General features: G+C 33.4%; 1 protein-coding gene across 10 annotated transcripts in view; it reads left to right on the top strand.

Annotated features, from left to right (window-relative positions):
* Nucleotides 1-21,790, top strand: part of PTPN13 (protein tyrosine phosphatase non-receptor type 13) — a 206,338-nt gene that overhangs the window by 51,588 nt on the left and 132,960 nt on the right. For 9 of the 10 annotated variants that reach the window (XR_004230157.1, XM_031942068.1, XM_031942074.1 and 6 more), the window contains 2 exons: nt 2,778-2,871; nt 20,153-20,731. Coding sequence is in view for 9 of the 10 variants with exons in the window: in XM_031942068.1 (XP_031797928.1) it covers nt 2,778-2,871; nt 20,153-20,731 (673 nt within the window). In the remaining variant the exon portion in view is untranslated. The remainder of the gene's footprint in view (nt 1-2,777; nt 2,872-20,152; nt 20,732-21,790) is intronic. The other variant, XM_031942073.1, reaches the window with a different exon arrangement.

Here is a 21,790-nt window from a genome sequence, read left to right as displayed (position 1 = left end):
GAATTTGGAAGAAAAAAGTTGGGGAAAGAATTGACAGTTTAGAACAAAGGATTTATATTAATCCTTACCCAGTGAGGCAGAAACTAGGCATAGAACCCATCTTAAATCATATATCAAAATATGATTCCAGTGGATACATGACTTAGACATAAAGGGGAACATAATAAATCAATTAGAGGAGTTAGGAAGAAATTGCCAATCAGGTCTGTTATTAGTAGAAGAATTAATGAGGTCAAATCAAGAGGTAAAAAGGATCACAGAAAATAAAATGAACAGCTTGCAGTTAAAAATCAAAAGAGAAGCTGATAAATAGGGAAAATATTTGTATTAAACTCATCTGATAAGTCATTTTTTAAATAAAGAGAATAATTCAAACTTACAAGAATAAGAGCCATTCTCTAATTGATAAAATATTCAAAAGAAGAATTCAGAAGAAACCTAAGCTGTTAATAGCCATATTTTTAAAAGGCTCTATATCACTAAGAAATGATTCGAGAAATGAAAATTAAAATAACTGTGATTCTACTTCATCACATCCATAAAATTGTCAAATTTGACAGAAAACAGCAAAAGCTATATAGACTGTGGGAAAGCAGATATACTAATTCATTGTTAATGGATCTGAGATATCCTCCTAAATCTGAGATATAGGAACTGGCCTATATATAGTCTTGGCACTTCTATCAACATGTGTAGTCTTGCCATTTCATTTCTCTGAACTTAGGTTTGCTCCTCTATAAAATGAAAGGCTTGGACAAAGTAATATTTAAAGTTCCTTCCACTTTTAAATCCCTCAGAAAGTATTCCTCCCATTGTGGCAAGCAGTTTGTAATTAAACCTCCCAAACTATTAAATGTTACTTTCTCTGACCCAGACTTACTACTATGAGCTGTGTACCCCAAAGAGAACTAGGAAAAAGGTCAAATACTCTTGTATGAAAACAGCATCTCTTTTTGAGATTGCAAAGAATCAGAACCTAAGGGAATGCCCATCAATTGGGGAATGGCTGAACAAGTTGTGGCATATGATTGTGATGAAATATTGTTGTATTATAAGAAATGATGATTGCCGTAGTTTTTGAGAAATCTGGGAAGACTTGTATGAACTGATGCAAAATAAAGTAACAGAACCAGAACAATTTACATAGTAACACAACACTGTAATGATAAGACTTAGTACTGATCAACATAGTGACCTACCATGATTCTAAAGGATGAAAAGTTATTAATCTCCAGATAGAAAGTAATATGTGGAGTGCAGTTTGAAGCATATTTTCTACTGTCTTTTTCTTGCCTTTTTTTGGTTCTCATTGCTAATGTGGTAATTTGTTTTTCAAGACTATGTATATTTGTAATGTTGATGAGAGGTAGATTGGGGAGGGAGTGAATTTGAAACAGAAAATAAAAACAAATTAGGAAAAATAAACTGATTCTACTTCCCCTTTGCTTTCCCCCATTCCATCAAGACTTGGCTAAAATACCACATTCTATAAGAAGCTTTTTCTGAACCTCCTAAAGACTAATGCCTTCCCTCTGAGGATTATTCCCTAACTTATTCAAACTGTATCTTGTTTATTTATAGTTGTTTGGATATTGTTTCTCCCATTAGGTTGGGAATTCCCTGAGGGTGGAAACCATTTCTGCCCTTAATACAATGTCTGGTACACAGTAGGCACCTAAATAAATGCTTGCTGATTTGATTTCATTAACTTATGTGCACATTACTTAAAAAAAAATTTAATAATAGCTTTTCATTTTCAAAATACATGCAAAGATATAGTTTTCAACATTCACCCCTGCAAAACCATATGTTCCAAATTTTTCTACTTCTCTTCCCTTCCCCTCCACCCCCATAGTAAATAATCCAATATGGGTTAAATATATGTAGCTTTTTAAAATATACTTCCATATGTATCATGCTACTCAAGAAAAATCAGATCAAAAAGGGGAAAAAAATGAGAATGAAAACCAAAAGCAAGCAAATGACAATAACAAAGGTGGAAAAACTGTGTTGTGATCCACATAGTCCCCAAAGTCCTCTCTCTGGATGCAGATGGCTCTCTCCATCACAAGTTTATTGGAACTGCCCTGAATCACCTCATTGTTGAAAAGAACCACATTCATGAGAATTGATCATCACATAATATTATTGTTGCTGTGTACAATGTTCTCTTGGTTCTACTCACTTCACTTAGCATCAGTTCATGTAAGTCTCTCCAGACCGTTCTGAAATCATCCTTCTGATTATTTTTTATAGAACTATATTCTATCATATTCATATACCATAACTTATTCAGCCATTCTCCAACTGATGGACACCTACTCAGTTTCCTGGTCCTTGCCCCTATAAAGAGGGCTGCTACAAATATTTTTGCATATGTGGATCCTTTCCCCTTTTTTATGATCTCTTTGGAACACAAATCCAATAGAAACACTGTTAGATAAAGGAAATGCAGTTTGATAGTCCTTTGGGCATAGTTCCAAATTGCTCTCTAGAATGATTGGATTAGTTTACAACTCCATCAACAATTTGTCAAGTGCACATTACTTTTTGACATCTGCATTTCATTTTCATTTTCTGAAGGTGATTGGGCTAGACCTGAGATTTCATGTCTAACCAAAACAATGAATTGAAGGCAGGAAGGAGGTTCCTTTGTGGTTGCTAGAGAAAAACTCCCAAGTGACTTACTATTGTTGCTGTGCAGATTATTAAAAGGAAAGATGTAGGTTTGGATGAGAAGAATCCTTGCCAGTGCTGACTTCTGATTATTTATACAGATGGATCAACCTCCCTATAACAACGAACAAAATCTACGCCCTGATAGAAGCCAAGCCCTCCGGGACCGATTGAGAGGAAAAGGACTACCCACTGGTAAGAATGATTGTGAATTCTGACTTTATCTATTCCTGCCAAAAAAAATTCTGATTATCAAAAACAATTATAACTGTGATTATGACTACATGAGAATAGATGGAATGTTAGTTCAAAAGATGGAAGAAATCAGTTATAAGCAAGATTCTGGATCTTCCTACACAGATCAGTAAATCATTCTTTAACATTATTCACATGACTTTTATAATGGCAGTACACTGAAGTTTTCCAGAGTACACCATTTCTATTTTAACCCTCATTATTATTATATTAGCAATATTAATTTAGTTTGTAATGGATTTCTTATTGAACTAAAGATATTAAAAGTTAGGTAAGAAAAATGATAGAAAAACATCAATGATTTCTTGAATACTGTTCTAATTTAATGTAGAAAGCAAGTCCTAATTTATGACTTAATAACCTCTTTTTCTTTGATTGTTATTTCACATCTCTTTTTTTGGGGTATAAGAAAATGGTTTTCTCACCTGTATGTCAATATATTTTCATAAGGTGAGATAGTAAATTCTTGCATCTTTGTTCTTTGGTGGCCATCTTGACCTGTGATTTCATCAGTGTAAAGAATGCCCAATGAGGAAACTCTATTTTACAGTATAAATTGATATTGCTCTATAGTCTGTTGTCTTAAAGAATTGCGTGGGACACTGAAAAATTGAATGATTTCCCAGGATCACATAGCCACCTCTGTCTTCCTGACATTCCTGAAACCAGTGTTTCTAAAATCACTGAAAATCATTTCTCTGACCATTCCACCATGCTGCTTCCAAAATTTCTACTTAAAAGTGAGAAGATAGAAAGATAGGGCAGCGAGATAGCCCAGTATATAGAGTAAGCCCTGAAGTCAGGAGGACCTGAGTTCAAATCTGACCTTAGACACTTACTACTTACTGGCTATGTGATCCTGGACAAGTCACTTGCTTCTGCTCCCTCAGGGCATATCTCAAACTTCAAGACTACTGTTCACCTTCAGACACCTGAAGGTGCAAGGCACAGATTCCCTCCTCAGTGATCTTTTGTTCCGTGACTTGGAACTGGCTACAAGTGATAAAACTAATAATTAGCAACTGTTCTTGAACCCTGTACAGGATCAAGCCTCTCTGTATTCCATCTGAGACTTCTCCATTATCTTGATTTCTAAATACATTTCTTTTCCTTCAATCCTTTTCCTATCCAGTACACTATAAAACATTGGGGAAAAGGGAAAGAATTATTGAACTCATTTATTTACATTGCATAGGTATAAATTATGGAGTGCAGAGTTGTTTAGAACCAATAATCTGTCAGTTTCAATCTATCAAAAAAAAATCCCACCCCTGCTTATCTCAATCCCTACAAATACTAATATCTCCCCTCAACTTGTATTGTATTGCATTGTATTGCATTTAAGTGTTCCTCTACTAGAATATCAGCACATTGAGAGTAGGCATCATTTTGTATTTAGCCCTAACACTCCATATTGTGTCTTGAATATAGTAGACACTTAATAAATGGTTTTGAATTGAATTATGCTGATATTGTTTTAGCAAATTAAAAAAAATAAAAGTGCTAAAAGTATATTAAAGATATAATTTAATTGTTTTTGATGGTTCAGATGACAACTTTTTGAGTGTCGCATGGTTAAAATTATGAACATCAGTTTTCATTGGACAGTATTGCAGGTCTAAATTTTGAAGAGTTCCCTGAATCTTCATTGACCCTATAAGACAGTCTCGAAGTTGATTTAAGATGAATAACATTTCCAGGTTGCAGCTTGTCATTTATTTCACTGTCAAATTTAGATGACATGCAAGATTTTTTAAAAATTGTTTATTTGAGCCTTCTAGATTCTAGTTAAATACAGGCTTATTATTTGGGTTATTCATAAAACTGTTAGAATCTCTAAAACTCTATGCCTTTTTACTTAATTATATGGGATTCTATAACTTATTTAACCTAAGTATTATTGAGGGTAAAATTGTATACAAATTAAGAAACAGGAAAAATGGTTTTGTTTTGATTAAATACCATTATTTATCCATAAATGTACTGTTCTATTACCTTGTTGTAGTGAAAGGTGACCCCAGTTTCCCTAAGATTTCTCTAGTAGAGCCCAAGTCATAGCACTTCTCTCAAACTGGAAAAACTTTGAAGTTTCTGAAGTCTGTTTTTAATGATAGACTTTGCTACTGAGAACCAGTGCAGCAGAAGTAAAGAAAGACATCATCACCAGATTGGTCCCTAGGAAGTGTATTCTTTTTGAATGTGGAAGATGACAATCTCAAAATAAAATAAAATAAAAATGGCTCTCATTTCTACATGGCCAACAATAGTAGAATATATTGAAAATTAGTATAGAGAATTTAAGAAATCCTACCATTCTTAAACTATTCACAAAAATTTATTTAATTATCAGTACTCTTAAGCTATCCTCTCAAATTACCAATGATCTTTTAATTTGCCAAATCTGATGGTCTTTTCCCAATCTTCATCTTCTTCCTTTTTTAAAAAATAGAACAGATTAAAATTTTTATGTTCATGTTATCCTGAAACAAAATAGCTTTGAATATTTATTCTATAATTTACTTGATGATAAATATGAATAAATTCTTCAAATAAATATCAGTACTTTCTTCATAAATTCAGAATTTTATTTTTTATAATAACTTAATTTTCAAAATATATGCTAAGGTAATTTTCAACCTTCACCTCTGTAAAACCTTGTGTTCCATATTTTTCTCCCTTCTTCCCCACCTCTTCCCTTCCCTAGACAGTAATACTATATAGGTTAAACATGTGCAATTCTTCTAAACATATTTATCAATATAAACTGCATTTATCAAGATGAACAAGAAAAATCAGACCAAAAAGGAAAAAAAATGAGAAAGAAAACAAAATGCAAGCAAATAACAACAATACCAGCTTAGGTGAAAATACTGTGTTATGATCCACATTCAGTCCCCATAGTCATCTTACTGGATGTAGATGGCTCTCTCCATCACAAGACCATTGGAACTGACCTGAATCCCCTCATTGTTGAAAAGAGCCATGTCTATCAAAATTAATCATCATATAATCTTGTTGTTACTATATATAATGTTCTTCTGGTTCTATTCACTTCATATAAAATTCACATAAGTCTCTTGAGACCTCTGAAATCATTCTGCTGATCATTTCTTGTAGAACAATGATATTCTATTATGTTTATATGACCATAACTGATGGGCATCCATCTACTCAGTTTCCAGTTCCTTGCCACAACAAAAAGGGCTACTACAAACATTTTTGCACATGTGGGTCCCTTCCCATTTTTTTTTATCTCTTTAGGATACAGACCTAGTAAAGATACTGCTGGAACAAAGGGTATGCACAGCTTGATAGCCTTTTGGGCATAGTTCCAAATTGCTCCCCAGAATGGTAGGATCAGTTGACAACTCCATCAACAATGTATTAGTGTCTCAGTTTTCTCACATCTCCTCCAACATTAATCATTACCTTTTCCTGTTATTTTAGCCAATCTGAGAGGTGTGAGATAGTGCTCCAGAATTGCTTTAATTTGTATTTCTCTAATCAATAGTGATTTAGAGCATTTTTTTCATATGATCAGAAATGACTTTAATTTCTTTTGTCTGAAAATTGTTTGTTCATATCCTTTGAGCATTTACCAATTAACAGTCTTCAACCTTCTTTAAAACGTTCTCTCCTTTTAAGGTTTTTTTCTTTGTGTTTTCATGATATTTCTTTGTCTTGGTTTTCTTCTTATTCGTCTTCTCCCTCTTCAATCTCATTCTTTGAATCATCATCTGTGTCCTTAAAGGGAGAAGGAGAAGTTTCCTAAATATGGATTCCCTCAACGCTTTTCTCCTTAACATACTCAGCTCTCATTAGTACAGTTTTTATACAGATGACTCCCAGATCTCTATATTCAGTCCTATCTCTGTACTTAGTGACATTCTTGAATCACCAGCTGCCTATTTAACATATACACTTGGATGTCCCCGAAGTATTCTAAACTTAACATGTATAAAACAGAACTCATTATTTTGCTTCTTTCTGAATTTCTCTATTCAGGATATCATCCTTCTTCTGATCACTTCAGTTTCCAGCAAGTTTGAGGAGCTTGACTCCTCATTCCCTCATCTTATATATCTAGTTAGTTGCCAAGTCTTTTCAATTTTATCTTTACGGCATCATTCATTAATCTTTCTCTCTCCATTCACATAGCTACCATCTTAATCCAGACCCTTATGACCCCCTCACCTGAATCATTATATGAAGTAACTTTCTGATTGATTTCCCTGCAAAAATTCTTTCCTCTCTTCAATCCATATTGTACACTTTTGTCACAAGTACTTTTCCTAAAGACTGGATTGGACCATATCACATCTCTGCTTGAGAATCTATAATGGCTTCTTACTTTTGTGACTCTAGATTTAAATACAGATTCCTCAGCTGAATCTCTAAGAAGGAGAAGTCTGAGTTCAAATTCTGCTTCAGAATATACCATTAGTTGCTTTCTCGGTATTTTAGGTAAATTCTTAAAAATATAAATTGCAGAATAGTTGCTAATCTTCATTGGTAGAGGAAGTTCTCTTTAAAGTGAGTGAAATTACATTTCTGGAGTTAAATCAAATACTTGTTATAGCATTCTTTTAACTCCTTTAGTATTGTATAGCCGATTATGTTGGAGATATTTTGCTGTACATCCCTTTAAAGTAGGAGCAATAGTTTCTTTAAATTGACTAGAGAACATCTTATAGTGATTGATTTAGCTCGTGACTAAAAAGAAAATTGTTAAATGGAAGGCCTAATGAGATAAGTAGAAATCCTTGACAAATGTTTGCTATACAATAGTTCCTTGTTATGGAGGAGTGAGCTATTTTCAAATTAATTTTTAGCTCCAAGTGGATGACCTTAAAAAGGTTCATTCTCCTTGTTTGGTTTTTGTGATTGTTGCCATGGTTAAGGTGGGAACCTCCAGCTTCTCATGTAACTTCTGTACTAGTGATGAAATGACCTCTGCTAAGCAGAGAGACATTAGACCTTTCCTGCTTATTCCATATTTATAGTGGCTTGGAGAGGGTCTGTTCTGACTACACTTTGCTTAAGATCAAGATAGGTTCTACTTTGGTGAGAATGGCTTAATGAAATGCTGCTTTATAAAAATTACAAATGACATTTTGAAGTGGGATTTTTTTAAAGATGTGCTGGGGTTTAACACTCATGTAGAAAAAAAAATTGTAGTAGAGGGATGACAAAGTGGTAGTGTTGTTGGTTAAAGACTGTTTCTTTAGAGTCTTGTTATTTCAGTTTAGTGAAGCCACATTTTGATTCACATCCTGAAGTTAGCATAAGGTAAATGTGTCCCTAAGATCAGGGATTTTTGTTTTGTAATTTTATATGGAGTATTTCAAAGGGCTGTTTTTAGCTTGTAACTTTTTACATAGGACCTCTCCCCTCCCCCCCCCCCCCCCCCCCCCCAATAAGGAAAGCTTTTATAGTTCAGTTTTAAGGTTTTAATTTATTGAATTTTTGAAAATAGGACTATGACCTCCCATTCTTTCATGTCATGTTCAACCTCATATTTTTCACAAGGTTACCTCCATTGTTCTAGACACAGTGATTTTACTGTTTATTATATGGGCAATACTGAAATTGAGTCTGCAAGATTTTACTTTATTTCATTTTTTATTAAGAGATTTTTTTAAACTCCACTTTGATTATTACAGTTTTAAAATAATTTGTTATATCTCCTAAATAGATAGGGAATTAAATAGGGAATAGAATAAAAACAAAATGTGTTGTTTCTGTCCAAAAGAACAGAAAGAGCTTACCATTAGTTATCAAAATTTATTCTCTATAGTGACCTGGTACATTAGTGGTATACTGCAAAGGGGGCATTCTGCTTAGTGGCCCAGTCCTCTGTTTGTTAAAGAGCAACCTTATATAGTTTTGAAAGGTCTCCAAACTATTTAAGTGATAAAAAGCAGCTTCTTTTATTGAAATTTTGTAAGAAAACTACAGTACTGCACATATAGATACCTGTGTCATCGGGCAAACATTTCTCACTGTACTTAACCCCACATAAACATGCCAAGTATTTTCTCTGTCTCTGCAAAGTTTCTCGTTTATCACCTTTTCATTTACATCTACGGCTTGAATTGCTTCTGTCACAGGTTATGTCTCTTTTTTTCAGTCTTTCCTCCACATATTCCCAGAATGCTTTTGTTAAGTCCAGGTCTGACCATCATGTCACTTCTGTTGGCTCCCTGTTGCTGCTAGGATACAATATAAACTATTGTGTTTTGATTTTAAAAGTTTGTTACAGCCTTACTTCACTCTGACTTTTCAGGCCTCATTTTTCATTATTTTTCTTCCTATACTCTCCGATTCAGTACCATTGACCTTATTGTGCCTCATCCCACATACCTACAAGGCATTCCCTTTTTACCTCCATGTCACAGAACTTCTGGTCTACCTCTACCCTTATACTTCCTTCAAGACAAAGCTCAAAGACCACCTTTTAAATGAAGTTTTTCCTTTTCTCCCAATTGGTAGGGCCTTTTCTTTCGAAACTATCTTTAATTTTTTTTTTAAAAATTTGTTCTCTATATACTAATCGATGTATATGTTCTCTCTCTTGGTAGAATGTACATTCTCTGAAGGCAGGGTCTGTCACATTTTCTTTTTTGTATCCTTAATACTTAGCATAGAAAAGACTTAATAAATCCTTGTTTGCATATATTAATAGGCTATGAATCACATATTTACTTAGTGATTTTAGCCCTATTTGTAGGTTTCTGTTTATAATTATTATTTATCTATGTTTACAAAAGCACTAGTTTACATCTTTTAGAAAACATTGGAAATGCCACATTTTGTTTTTATCATACTCAGTATTTCCATAGAACTCTGATCTCATCCAAGAGGAAAATTTCTCAGGATAGTACATATCAACCACCTCTCCATGATTATTCTTCTGTGCTAATCTTTTTCTCTTTTAATCCTTGAGCTTAAAGCTACCAAACTTTCAAAGTGCCCTCCCTTAATTTTTTCCCTTTTCTTTTTATTTATTTATTAAAGCTTTTTATTTACAAATCATATGCATAGGTAATTTTTTAACATTGATCTTTGCAAAACTTTCTGTTCCAAGTTTTTCCCTCCTTCACTCCACCCCCTCTCCTAGATGGCAGGTAGTTCAATACATGTTAAATATGGTAAAATATATGTTAAATCCAATATATGTATATGTATTCAAGAAAGAAAACAAAATGCAACCAAATAACAATAGAAAAAGTAAAAATGCTGTGTTGTGATCTCCACTCTGTTCCCACAATCCTGTCTGTGGGTCTAGATGGCTCTTTTCATCACTGAACAATTGGAAGTGGGTTTTAATTGAGCCCATTGTTGAAGAGAGCCATGTCCATCAGAATTGATCATCATATATCTTGTTGTTGCCGTGTATAATGATCCCCTAGTTTTGCTCATTTCACTCAGCATCAGTTCATGTAGGTCTCTCCAGGCCTCTCTAAAAATCCTCCTGCTGGTCGTTTCTTACAGAGCAATAATATTCCATAACATTCATATATCATAATTTATTCAGCCATTCTCCAATTGATGGGTATCCACTCAGTTTCCAGTTTCTTGCCACTACAAAAAGGGCTGCCACAAACATTCTTGCACATACAGGTCCCTTTCCCTCCTTTAAGATCTCTTTGGGATAGAATCCCAGTAGAAACACTGTTGGGTCAAAGGGTATGCACAGTTTGATAACTTTTTGAGCATAGTTCCAAATTGCTCTCCAGAATGGTTGGATCCGTTCACAACGCCACCAATAGTGCATCAATGCCCCACTTTTCCCACCTCCCCTCCAACATTTGTCATTATCTTTTCCTGTCATCTTAGTCAATCTGAGAGGTTTTTAGTGGTATCTCAGAGTTGTCTTAATTTGCATTTCCATGATCAATAATGATTTGGAGCATCTTTTCATATAACTGCAAATAGTTTTAATTTCTTCATCTGAAAATTGTCTGTTCATATCCTTTGACCATTTATCAATTGGAGAATGCCTTGATTCCTTATAAATTTAGGCCAATTCTCTATATGTTTTAGAAATGAGGCTTTTATCAGAACCTTTGAATATAAAAATGTTTTCCCAGTTTATTGCTTCCCTTCTAATCTTGTCTGCATTAATTTTGTTTATATACAAACTTTTTAACTTAATATAATCAAAATTATCTATTTTTTGATCATTGATGATCTCCAGTTCTTCTTTGGTCACAAATTCCTTCCTTCTCCACAGGTCTGAGAGGTAAACTATCCTATGTTCTTCTGATTTGTTTATAATATCATTCTTTATGACTAGATCATGAATCCATTTTGACCTTCTCCTGGTATATGGTGTTATGTGTGGATCAATACCTAGTTTCTGCCATACTAGTTTCCAATTTTCCCTGCAGTTTTTGTCAAATAGTGAATTCTCATCCCAAAAGCTGGGATCTTTGGGCTTTTCAAACACTAGATTACTCTAGTCATTGACTATTTTGTCTTGTGAACCTAACCTATTCCACTGATCAACTAGTCTATTTCTTAGCCAGTATCAAATGGTTTGGATGACCATTGCTTTATAATATAGTTTTAGATCTGGTACAGCTAGGAAGGTGCCCTCCCTTTGTTCCTCTAACATCATATGGATGCTATCTATTGGTGATCCTTTCCTTTCACTATCTAACTCTCTTCTTCTTCTTCCTATTCTTTTTCTTCTTCTTCCTCTTTTTCTACTTCTTCCCCTTCTTCCTCTTCCTTCTACCCCTTCTCCTTTTCCTCCTCCCCCTTCTCCTCCCTTTCTCTCTCCCTCTCCTTCTCCTCCTTCCTCATTCCTCTTCTTCTTCCCTCCTCCCATTCACCTGGGCATTTCTATTGCTTTTTGGATCACCTTTTTTCAGATACTGTGATACTGCATGACAAAACCCAAGAAGAATATTGATGTTAAAAAAAAAAAAGATGGATTTTTATTTGAGGGAGGATAAAGTCATTAAGAACACTGCATTTTCCCAAAGGTTCTTTTCTCTTTTTCAATTCTGTATCCTCCTTATTTTTCCTATATTGTTGAAAAAGTATATACTAATGAATCAGGTCTGAGTTCTTATAACTTTCTTTCATAGTCAGAAGGTAGTTATTCTTGTATCTGGTTTTATATCTTTGGACACTTAGGTTGTTGAGCTCATTTGAATGATTATGGATAACACTGTATTGAAGAGGATCCTCAAGGGTTAGTTTTATACTATCAAGTCAGTTTTTTTTATTGTTAACTAGCAGTAATCACTGTAGGATTTTGTATTTACTATGCTTTTCATTTAGTTGTGTGAATTAAAAGAAATAATCTTGTTGAACATGATTTTAAAAGCCTAGTAATCCTTTCTCAAAGACTTATCAGGTATTCTCTCAATATTTGTATAGATTATCATTAAAACAATTTTGTAGTGATGAGAAAGTAGACATACATGGATTTTTTAATTGATTTTTTTTTTGGTATCTTTTTTTGTGGGGTTAAGAATAAGGTCCATTTCACATACGCAAAAATGTTTGTAGCAGCCCTTTTTGCAGTAGCAAGGAACTGGAAACTGAGTGGATGTCCATCAGTTGGAGAATGGCTGAATAAGTTATGGTATATGAATGTTACAGAATATTATTGTTCTAAAAGAAACCCTCTCATCTTCTACAATAAATAGTGATACAAAACTGCCATTGTTTTCATGGAAGCTTTTTAGTAAATACTTAACATTACCAACGGAATACAGGGTGACCAAATGTCTAAAAAAATTATGTTCTTTGATGCCTCTAAACATGATGAAGTTACTTCTTTTATATGTTTCTTCAAGAACAAACTCTGAACCATTAAACTGATATATCCCTTTTCTCTTGGTATCATTTATGGTAATAATACCAATATTATTATAATTTTATTTCTTTAAAATTATTTCCATTCCTGTGTCATTTATTAAAACCCTACCAGCTTGGTACTAACAGGTATGTTAATGTTTATAGATAATCTGAACTCTTGTTCTTAATGTTTTCTGCCAGTACTCTGAAACTTTCACTTCATAAGATGAAGAAGATTGCATTTGATTGAAGACTTGTGTTTCTCTTTTTTTTGTTTGATGGGCTCTCTTGGTCAGAAAAATCATCACCAAATATCTATAATCAACCTTGTTAGCCTTAGCTAGTTCTTGGAAAAAAATCTTTTACATATATTGTCTGAATTAATTATTGCAGTAGCAGAGTGTGTCAAGTTTCAGATCCCTTTTTACCTTGTCATAGATTCTCTTAAGTCTTTCCATAGAAAGATGCCATTCAGAAATCTGCACTTTCTGAATACAAGAGTAATTTCTGGGAGTCCAAAGTAGACAGAAAAAGAATATATGGTTAATGAAGGGACTAGGATATTGAAGAGGAGAAAAATCCTTTTTGGAAAGGGTGTGTACAAAAAAGTGAAATTTTAAAAACTAATAAACAGGGCTAGTTGAACAGGAAGAGAGGAAGGAAGACTCTACTTGACAGACTAGAAAAAAATGAGGAGAATTATAAAACTAGAGAAAAGCAAGAAAAAAAATCAAATCAGAAAAATCATGAAGGGAAAGAGGTAAAAAATCAGAAAAAAATTATCAGGAATAAGGGGAAGAATGCAAGTGCACTTTAACGAAAGGAATAAGGTAAAGTAACTAAAAAAAATACAGTATTTTGTTTACAATAGAAGAGGGAAAATTAGAGAAAAATATAAGCCTGCTTGTCAAAGTGTAATGTAATATATAAAAATAATAGTTGTGACCTAGGAATAGGGTCACTTTAACAAAAGGAATAAGGTAAAGTAACTGAAAAAATACAGTATTTTGTTTACAGTAGAAGAGGGAAAGATAGAGGAAAAATTTAAGCCTGCTTATTAAAGTGTAATGTAATATATGCAAAATAATAGCCATGACCTAGGATGTCCAACTGTAAAGGACTTAGCTCTTCTCAGCAATATAGTAATCCACGACTACTCTGAAGAACTTGTGATGAAAAATCCTTTCCATACATACCCAGAGAAGAAAATGATTGCTTCTGAAAACATATTGAATCATTCTTTCTCCTCTCTCTCTCTCCCTAAAACTTTATTTTTCTTTATTTTTATTGGGATGGAAGATCTTTGTTTTCTTTCACAACATAACTTTTATGGAAATGTTTTGCATTACTTCACATGTGGTTTCCTAATGGAGTTCTTAATGTGGGGATAAGGGAAAGAATCTGGAACTCAAAAGTTAAAACAATTTTTTACATTTGTTTTTTTAAATGTAACTGGAAAAATATTAAATATAAAAATATTTAAAAAGAAAGAAAGCACAGAAAGGATTTAGTTCTGTGCAAAAGTGCATCCTCCTTAGTTCAAATACAGTGTTGTCTTCTGCCAAAAATTTTAGCAGTAAGTGGTAGTTGTCCATAGCCAGTGTATTCAATGTAGCAAAGAGGGCAAGCACATCATATACCAGGATATATAAAAATGCCAGTTAACTCACCATACCAAGTATAACAAACTATATAAATTCTCTCGTCTCAAATCTGCTTAGGCACCAAATTATTTGAATTCTTTCCTAACTTGGGACCATATATTATTTGCCCTTTGGATCATCTAACACTTCTGACTTATTCTTCTAAACATCCAAATGCACTTCCTCCCTTGAGACAATATACCAGAATTATTGGAAAACATGGAAAGCAGAAAAGGAAATATATATACATGTTATATCAACAATGAAGAACAGATTGATGAATTGAGCATGCAACTAAAGAAACTAAAAAACAACAAATAAATATATCCAATTAAACATAAACTAAAAATTCTGAAAAAAAACTACTGCATGTAACTTTAAATGTGAATATATTAAATAAACTATTGAAACAAAAAGTGACAAATAAGAAAACAAATCTTACAATGTGATACTTACAAAAATATGGTTTTAAAAAAACTGAAGAGATAGCAAAAAATTTACTGTGTATCAAGTTAATTTTTAAAAATCAGGGATTGTGACCACAATATCTGATGAAGCAAATAAGCTATTCAAAAATATAAAGGGATAAACAAATAAACTATATTATACGGTAATGAGCCATAGATGAGAAGTCAATATCAGAATATAGCAGTTTACCCAAGAAATTATTCTTTATGTCCAAGTTTTTACCAGGGTAGCAAGGTTGATTCAATAGTAAGAAAATAATATAATTAATAATTTTGAAACCCCAAACATCTGAAATCATATGATCATCTTATAAGATTTAGAAAAGACCTTTGACAAATGCAGTATTCCTTTGTGCTAAAGACCTTACAAAATGTGGATATAGTGGGACCATTTTAATATCATAAAAAGCATCTCTCTAAAAAAGGAAGCATCATATGCAATGAAAATAATATTTTCTAATAAATATGAGAGTGAAGCAAATAAACCTGTTCTCCCCCCACTATATGCTATAGTTATGAAAATACTCACAACACCATTAAGTAAAGTCAAAACTATATGTCCCTGTTTGCTGGTTATATAATAGTTTACTTGAAATATCCAAGTTATCAACAAGGATATAATTGAGAAGATAACTTCAGTAAAGTTGCAGACTATAAAATAAAGTCTCAAAAATCAATAGCCTTTTTACATAATAATAATAATAATAACATAATGTAAGAAGTAACCATAGAAAGGGAAATCCCACTCAAAATAACCACAATATGATTATCATTTTTTGGAATCAACCCATCAAAGCACATAAAATACTTGTCTCATGCACTATCAAATTAGGTTACGCTATTATTTGTTTTCCTTAATTATTTTACATTGTTGCAAGAGACCTCTCAAAAAGTGAGGGGAATCTATAAATCATTGTTACATAAAAACAAACAAATCTGTAAATTTAAAAAAAAATTTAAATGAATGGGCTGAATCAAGAAAACAATGTTTTAAAGATAGTTTTGAAAGAACTAACTAAACCAATTTCAGAGGACACATTATGGAATATGCTGCCCACAACCTGAACGTGGAGTAACTGACGAGTACACATGGAGATTTTTTTTTTCATGGCCTATGGAAGAATTTGTTTTACTTGACTGTGCATCTTTGTATCAGGGATTTTCTTTTTTTCTTTCTCAACTGAGGTCAACAGAAGAGGTAGGAGAGATAAAAAAACTGATTTTTGTTGCTCAAATAAACTAAAATTTAAAATAAGAAGAGAGGATAGCATAGGGTTTGATTTGTATGGAACAGAAAAATGCCTTGAGGAAAATAGTTTGGAAAAATCTTTGTGATTATTTTTTTGGCTAGTCAATGAGCCTGAATGAAATCTAAAAAACTAAAATTGACATTGTCAAAATGATACATCATTCCCACATTGGTTCCAGTCATATTCTGGTTATCACCTCTGAATTTACAATCACTTAAGTTCTCTAAGGACACCAGAACAATTATAACAGAGCTTCAACTTCCAATTTCTCTGGGATTCATGACAGGAGCTTGAGACTTTGATTCAATTACCTCCCTTTTCTTTTCTTGGCGTATCTATTGCCTTTGTGAGCTTTTAACAGTTGCCTTTTCGAATGCTGTTCCTTTGAAGGTGAGCTACTATAATGAATCCTATAGGATTCCTATAGCAGAGTCATGAGACCTAGTATTAAAAGCCACTTAGAACCTTCCTCATTAGAATCAATTAATGTTCACATTGATGCTTAAGATCTAGGATTCACTTCTAGGTCTTTTGACTTGTTGTAGTAATAGTAGTAGTAGTAGCAGCAGCAGCAGCAGTAGTAGCAGCTGCTTTTAAGGCTTGCAAAATATTTTCTTTATAACTTTGTCAAGTATAGAGTGTAAATATTGTGCTTGTATTTTGCAAGTGAAGAGAGAAAGGCACAGAGGAAATAATTGACTTTTCCCAGGTTCACTTGACCAACAAGGATTGGAACTTGAACTCTGGTCTTTCAGTTCTAAGATAATACTGTTTCTGCTACATTCTTCATAATTGAATATATATATATATATATATATATATATATATATATATATATATATATATATACACATATATATTCCCACTAGTCTGTCTTCTTTCTTTTTTTCCTCAGATTGATCATAGGCATACAGTATTCCCCTTTTCTTTTTAAAAAATAATAGCTTAGTTAATTCCATTTCAATCCTTTTTCTTTTTTTCCACATTCTCTCTTCCCCCTGTTTCTCTCCCTCTTCTCCTCTCTCTCTGCCTGCATCCTTCCCTCCTTCTCTTTTTCCTTTTATCCCTTGCTAGGGATAACCAATTGTACAATGGGCCATACTAGGACATAGTGGGTTTTCACTCACTCTTCAAGAAAAGCTAAATGGTCACATTTTTTATTGTTTTATTTTTTCTGCTCATATACATTCATTTAAAAAAAAACATTTCCTTATAAATTATGTTTGGAGAAAAAAATGAGAACAAAAGGGAAAAACCATAAGAGGAAAAAAAGAGAAGAAAAAGGAAAAAAAGTAAACATTGTAAGTGTGGATTTACATTCAGTCTCCATAGTTCTCTTTCTGGATACAGACAGTATTTTTCATCCAAAATTTTTAGGATTGCCTTGGATCACTGAACTGCTGAGAAGAACTAAGTGTTTCATAGTTGCTGTTACTGTGTACAGTGTATTCCTGGTTCTGCTTGTTTCATTTGGCATCAGTTCATGTAAATCTTTCCAGGCCTTTCTAAAATCAGCTTGTTCATTACTTATAGAATAGAAATATATTTTCATATACCATAACTTATTCAGCCATTTCCCAGATGATGGGCATCTGCTCACATTTAAGTTTACAGCCCCTTTTATAGTGGCCAAAAACTGAAAACTGAATGGATGCCCATCAGTTGGGAGAATGGCTGAATAAATTGTGCTATATGAATGTTATGGAATATTATTGTTCTGTAAGAAACGACCAGTGGGATGATTTCAGAGAGGCCCAGAGAGACTTACATGAACTGATGCTAAGGGAAATGAGCAGAACCAGGAGATCATTGTACATGGCAACAAGAAGATTGTGCAATGATCAATTCTGATAGACATAGCTCTCTTCAACAATGAGATAAACCGGTTCCAATTGTTCAGTGATGAGAGAGCCATCTACCCCAAGAGAGAAGTCTGTGGGAACTGAGTGTGAACCACAACATAGCATTTTCATGTTTTCTGTTGATGCTTGCTTGTATTTTGTTTTCCTTCTCAGGTTTTTTTTTCCCCTTCTTCATCCAATTTTTCTTGTGCAGCAAGATAACTGTATAAATATGTATACATATATTGAATATATTTTAACATATTTAACATGTATTGGACTACCTGCCATCTAGGGAGAAGGAGGAGAAAATTTGGAACAGAAAGTTTTGCAAGAGTCAATGTTGAAAAATTACCATGCATATATTTTATAAATAAAAAGCTTTAATAAAAAAAAATAAGATGATTCAAACCAGTTCCAATGGTCTTGTGATGAAGAGAGCTATCTTCACCCAGAGAGAACACTCTGGGAATTGAGTGTGGTTCACAACATGGCATTTTCACTCTTTTTGTTGTTGTTTGCTTGCATTTTATTTTGTTTCTTTTTTTTTCTGGTTTGATTCGATTTTTCTTGTGCAGCAAGATAATTGTATAAATATGTATGCATATATTAGATTTAACATATATTTCTACCATGTTTAACATATATTGGACTACTTACCATGTAGGGGAAGGGGTGAGGGAAGGGGTTGGGGGAATTGGAACACAAGGTTTTGCAAGTGTTAATGTTGAAGAACTATCCATGAATATGTTTTGAAAAATAAAAAGCTTTAATAAAGAAAAAAAGAAATGAGGCCTTTATCATTAAATCATAACACATTAATCTCATTCTTTTTTTAATTGATTTAATTTTTAGTTTTGTAGAAACATTTTTAGTATATTTCATTGTTCATATACTACTTCTAGCTGCTTTTTAGGATTTTATGGGCTAGCCTGGAAACTATTCTTTAGAACATTATTTCTGTGGAGAAAAAACAAGGGTCAATTTCAGTAAGAGCCAGAAAAATCTTTTCAGTAATGAAAATCAGAAAGAGCTAGAAAGACTTATGTGAAATGATGTTGAGTGAAGTAAGCAGAACCAAGAGAACATTGCACACAGTAAGAGCAACACTGATGATCAACTATGCTAGACTTAGCTTTCCTCAGGAATACAGTGATCCAAGACAGTTCCAAAAGACTTGTGATGGAAAATGCCATCTACATCCAGAGAAAGACCTAAGGAAACAGAATGCAGATTGAAACATATTATTTCTACTTTGGGGGGTTGTTTTTTTTCTTTTTTGTGATTTTTCTCTTTTTTTCTGATTCTTCTTTCATAGTATGAGTAATATGGAAATATGTTTAACATGTACATGTATAACCTATATAAGATTACTTGCTATCTTGGGGAGGAGGGAGGAAAGAGAGTGAGGGAGAAAAATTTGGAACTCAGAATCTTACACTGTGTTGAAAACTATCTTTACATGTAGTTGGAGAAAAAATAATATTAAGTGGGAGAAAAAAATTAAGAGCCAGAAATTCATATTTGTGTTCTTAAGATAAGGTTTGAAAATTATACTCCCAGTATATTACAGTTTATAAAGTCTTTGACTAATCACTATAACTTATACTTCATTCATCACAATATCAGTAAATCAGAAAGTAGAATTTTGTACATCACTGAGTCAATATTGTATGTATTTATAAAAAGCTGGCATTTTAAAAACAAAGTCTATTTGACTTTCTTAACTAAACTAAGATTGTTTATGAAGTAATAAACATAAGAGATAACAGTAAAGCAAGACCTACACAATTTAATGTGCAATTTCTGGGATAGTAGACATTATAATGGATTGAATTGGTACATATTTTTCTATCATTAAAAATGAGGAGGAAATGGGGGCAGTTAGGTGGCGCAGTGGATAGAGCACCAGCCCTGAAGTCAGGAGGACCTGAGTTCAAATCATATCTCAGACACTTAACACTTCCTAGCTGTGTGACCCTGGGCAAGTCACTTAACCCCAATTACTTCAGCAAAAAAAAAGAAAAGAAAAATGAGGAAATGCATATAATCTTCAAATGTTCTAGGGTAACATTTCTTTGGTAATTTATTTGGATTTTGCTTCTCGAGAATATTAAGAAAAATATTTAGTCACTTAGAATTTTAATGTCGATGTACAGTCTGAAAAAAATGTGTACATACATGATAGATTCTTATCATTACAGGGAGAAGCTCTACTTCTGATGTACTAGGTGTATCCAAGGCTGCATTCTCTCAGCAGAGCTTTCTCAATAAAGGGCTTAGTAAGTCTATGGGATTTCTCTCCATCAGAGACACGCCAGATGAGGAAGATTATTTCAAAGATCTTTCCTCAGATTACAATCCTGGATATGAAGATTCAGAAGGTCCCAGTTCCCTTTATCACTATAAAACTAATGGCCTAGAAAGAAAAGGTCAACTTGGCCCCAATATACTTCATAAACAGAAGATATGGGCTTCATCACTAGACTTGGTTTGCTCCTCTGACAACCCAGCTAATGAAGACATGCTCTCTGGAGAAATTGGAAGACTTCGTCACTGTTTCCCTGAGGCAATAAAAGCACAAGTTTCTACTGCTCCCAGAAAGAAGGAGGCAAGATACTCAGATGGAAGTTTAGCCTTGGATGTGTTTGGTCCTCAGCGATTAGTTCCACATCGACCTATGCCAGAGTTACCCACCTCACCAGCAATATCAAGTGCCTTGGACAGGATACGAGGAAGACAGAAGAAGCTCCAAGTGCTGAGGGAGGCCATGAACATAGAAGGTTAGTAGTTGTATGTGTGTTTGGAGAAGAGTGGAAATAGAATCTTAATCTTTGACTTTCAAAATAAACTCTAAACCATTTGACAAATAAAGCATATATCCTGGAAACGTGCCCACTTTGAAGCCTTTTCAAATTTCCCTTCAAGATGCTTTTCTCTTCTCTGCCAATTCATGTTCCCTGTTCAGTCATATCTCATTACTTCTAGACAGTTTTTCTATATGAGATTCCTGGTCAAGTTACTCACCATTTTCTCAATATTTATTTTAGAATTTATATTATGTTAACTTATATTTGTACAAGGATTTGTTCTTACTTTTTCATATTTACTCATCTGTGTTTTTACTGTGAAATTATAGAAGTCAGAGGCTATGGTTTGAATTTTCTTTCTCTCCCCTTCTCATCTCCTTCTGTATCACTCATATTGTAATCACACATTCAGGAGGTATTGACTAACTTACTAGAATCAGAATTGTTGCTCTACTCTTAGTGTGGTGCTTTTGAAAAACCTATGTGTGCAACAGAGATTCTTATTTCAGGGGAAGGTGCTTTGAATGTCCAACCTTTAAAAAGATTTGCTCTGGCAGTAGAATGTTTTAAACCAGAGGTGCTAAATTGAGTCCAATCACTCAGCCATTAGTGGCACATCTCCTTTGGGGGATAAGGAGGGAGAGATGTTGTATAGTACAGAGAGCAGAGATCCAGTACTCTCTGTACTGTATCAATGTTAAAAAGAATGTGGATTTGAAAATCAGGATTTTGAGACTTTCTTTGCTGTCCGTGGGTTGGTCACTTATTTTCATTTAGACTGAATTTCTTCATTTGTAAAATGAGAATAGTAAGTCTTGTTCTACATGATTTACAAAGTTAAGAGGAAAGTGCTTTGTATACTTAAAAATGCTATAGATGAATCCCATTTTTATTGAGTTAATTGGAACATGGAGATAGAAGAAATATATTTCATAGTGTTTCTTAATTTTTCAAAGTATTTGAGTTTTATGCCATCAGATATCATGTAGTCAAGGAAAGGAGTTTTATATATTTCTTCTGTTTTCAGGAGAA

This window comes from Sarcophilus harrisii, chromosome 6 (genome assembly GCF_902635505.1).
Source record: "Sarcophilus harrisii chromosome 6, mSarHar1.11, whole genome shotgun sequence".
Lineage (NCBI taxonomy): Eukaryota > Metazoa > Chordata > Mammalia > Dasyuromorphia > Dasyuridae > Sarcophilus > Sarcophilus harrisii.
This window is presented reverse-complemented; position numbering and strand designations above follow the sequence as displayed.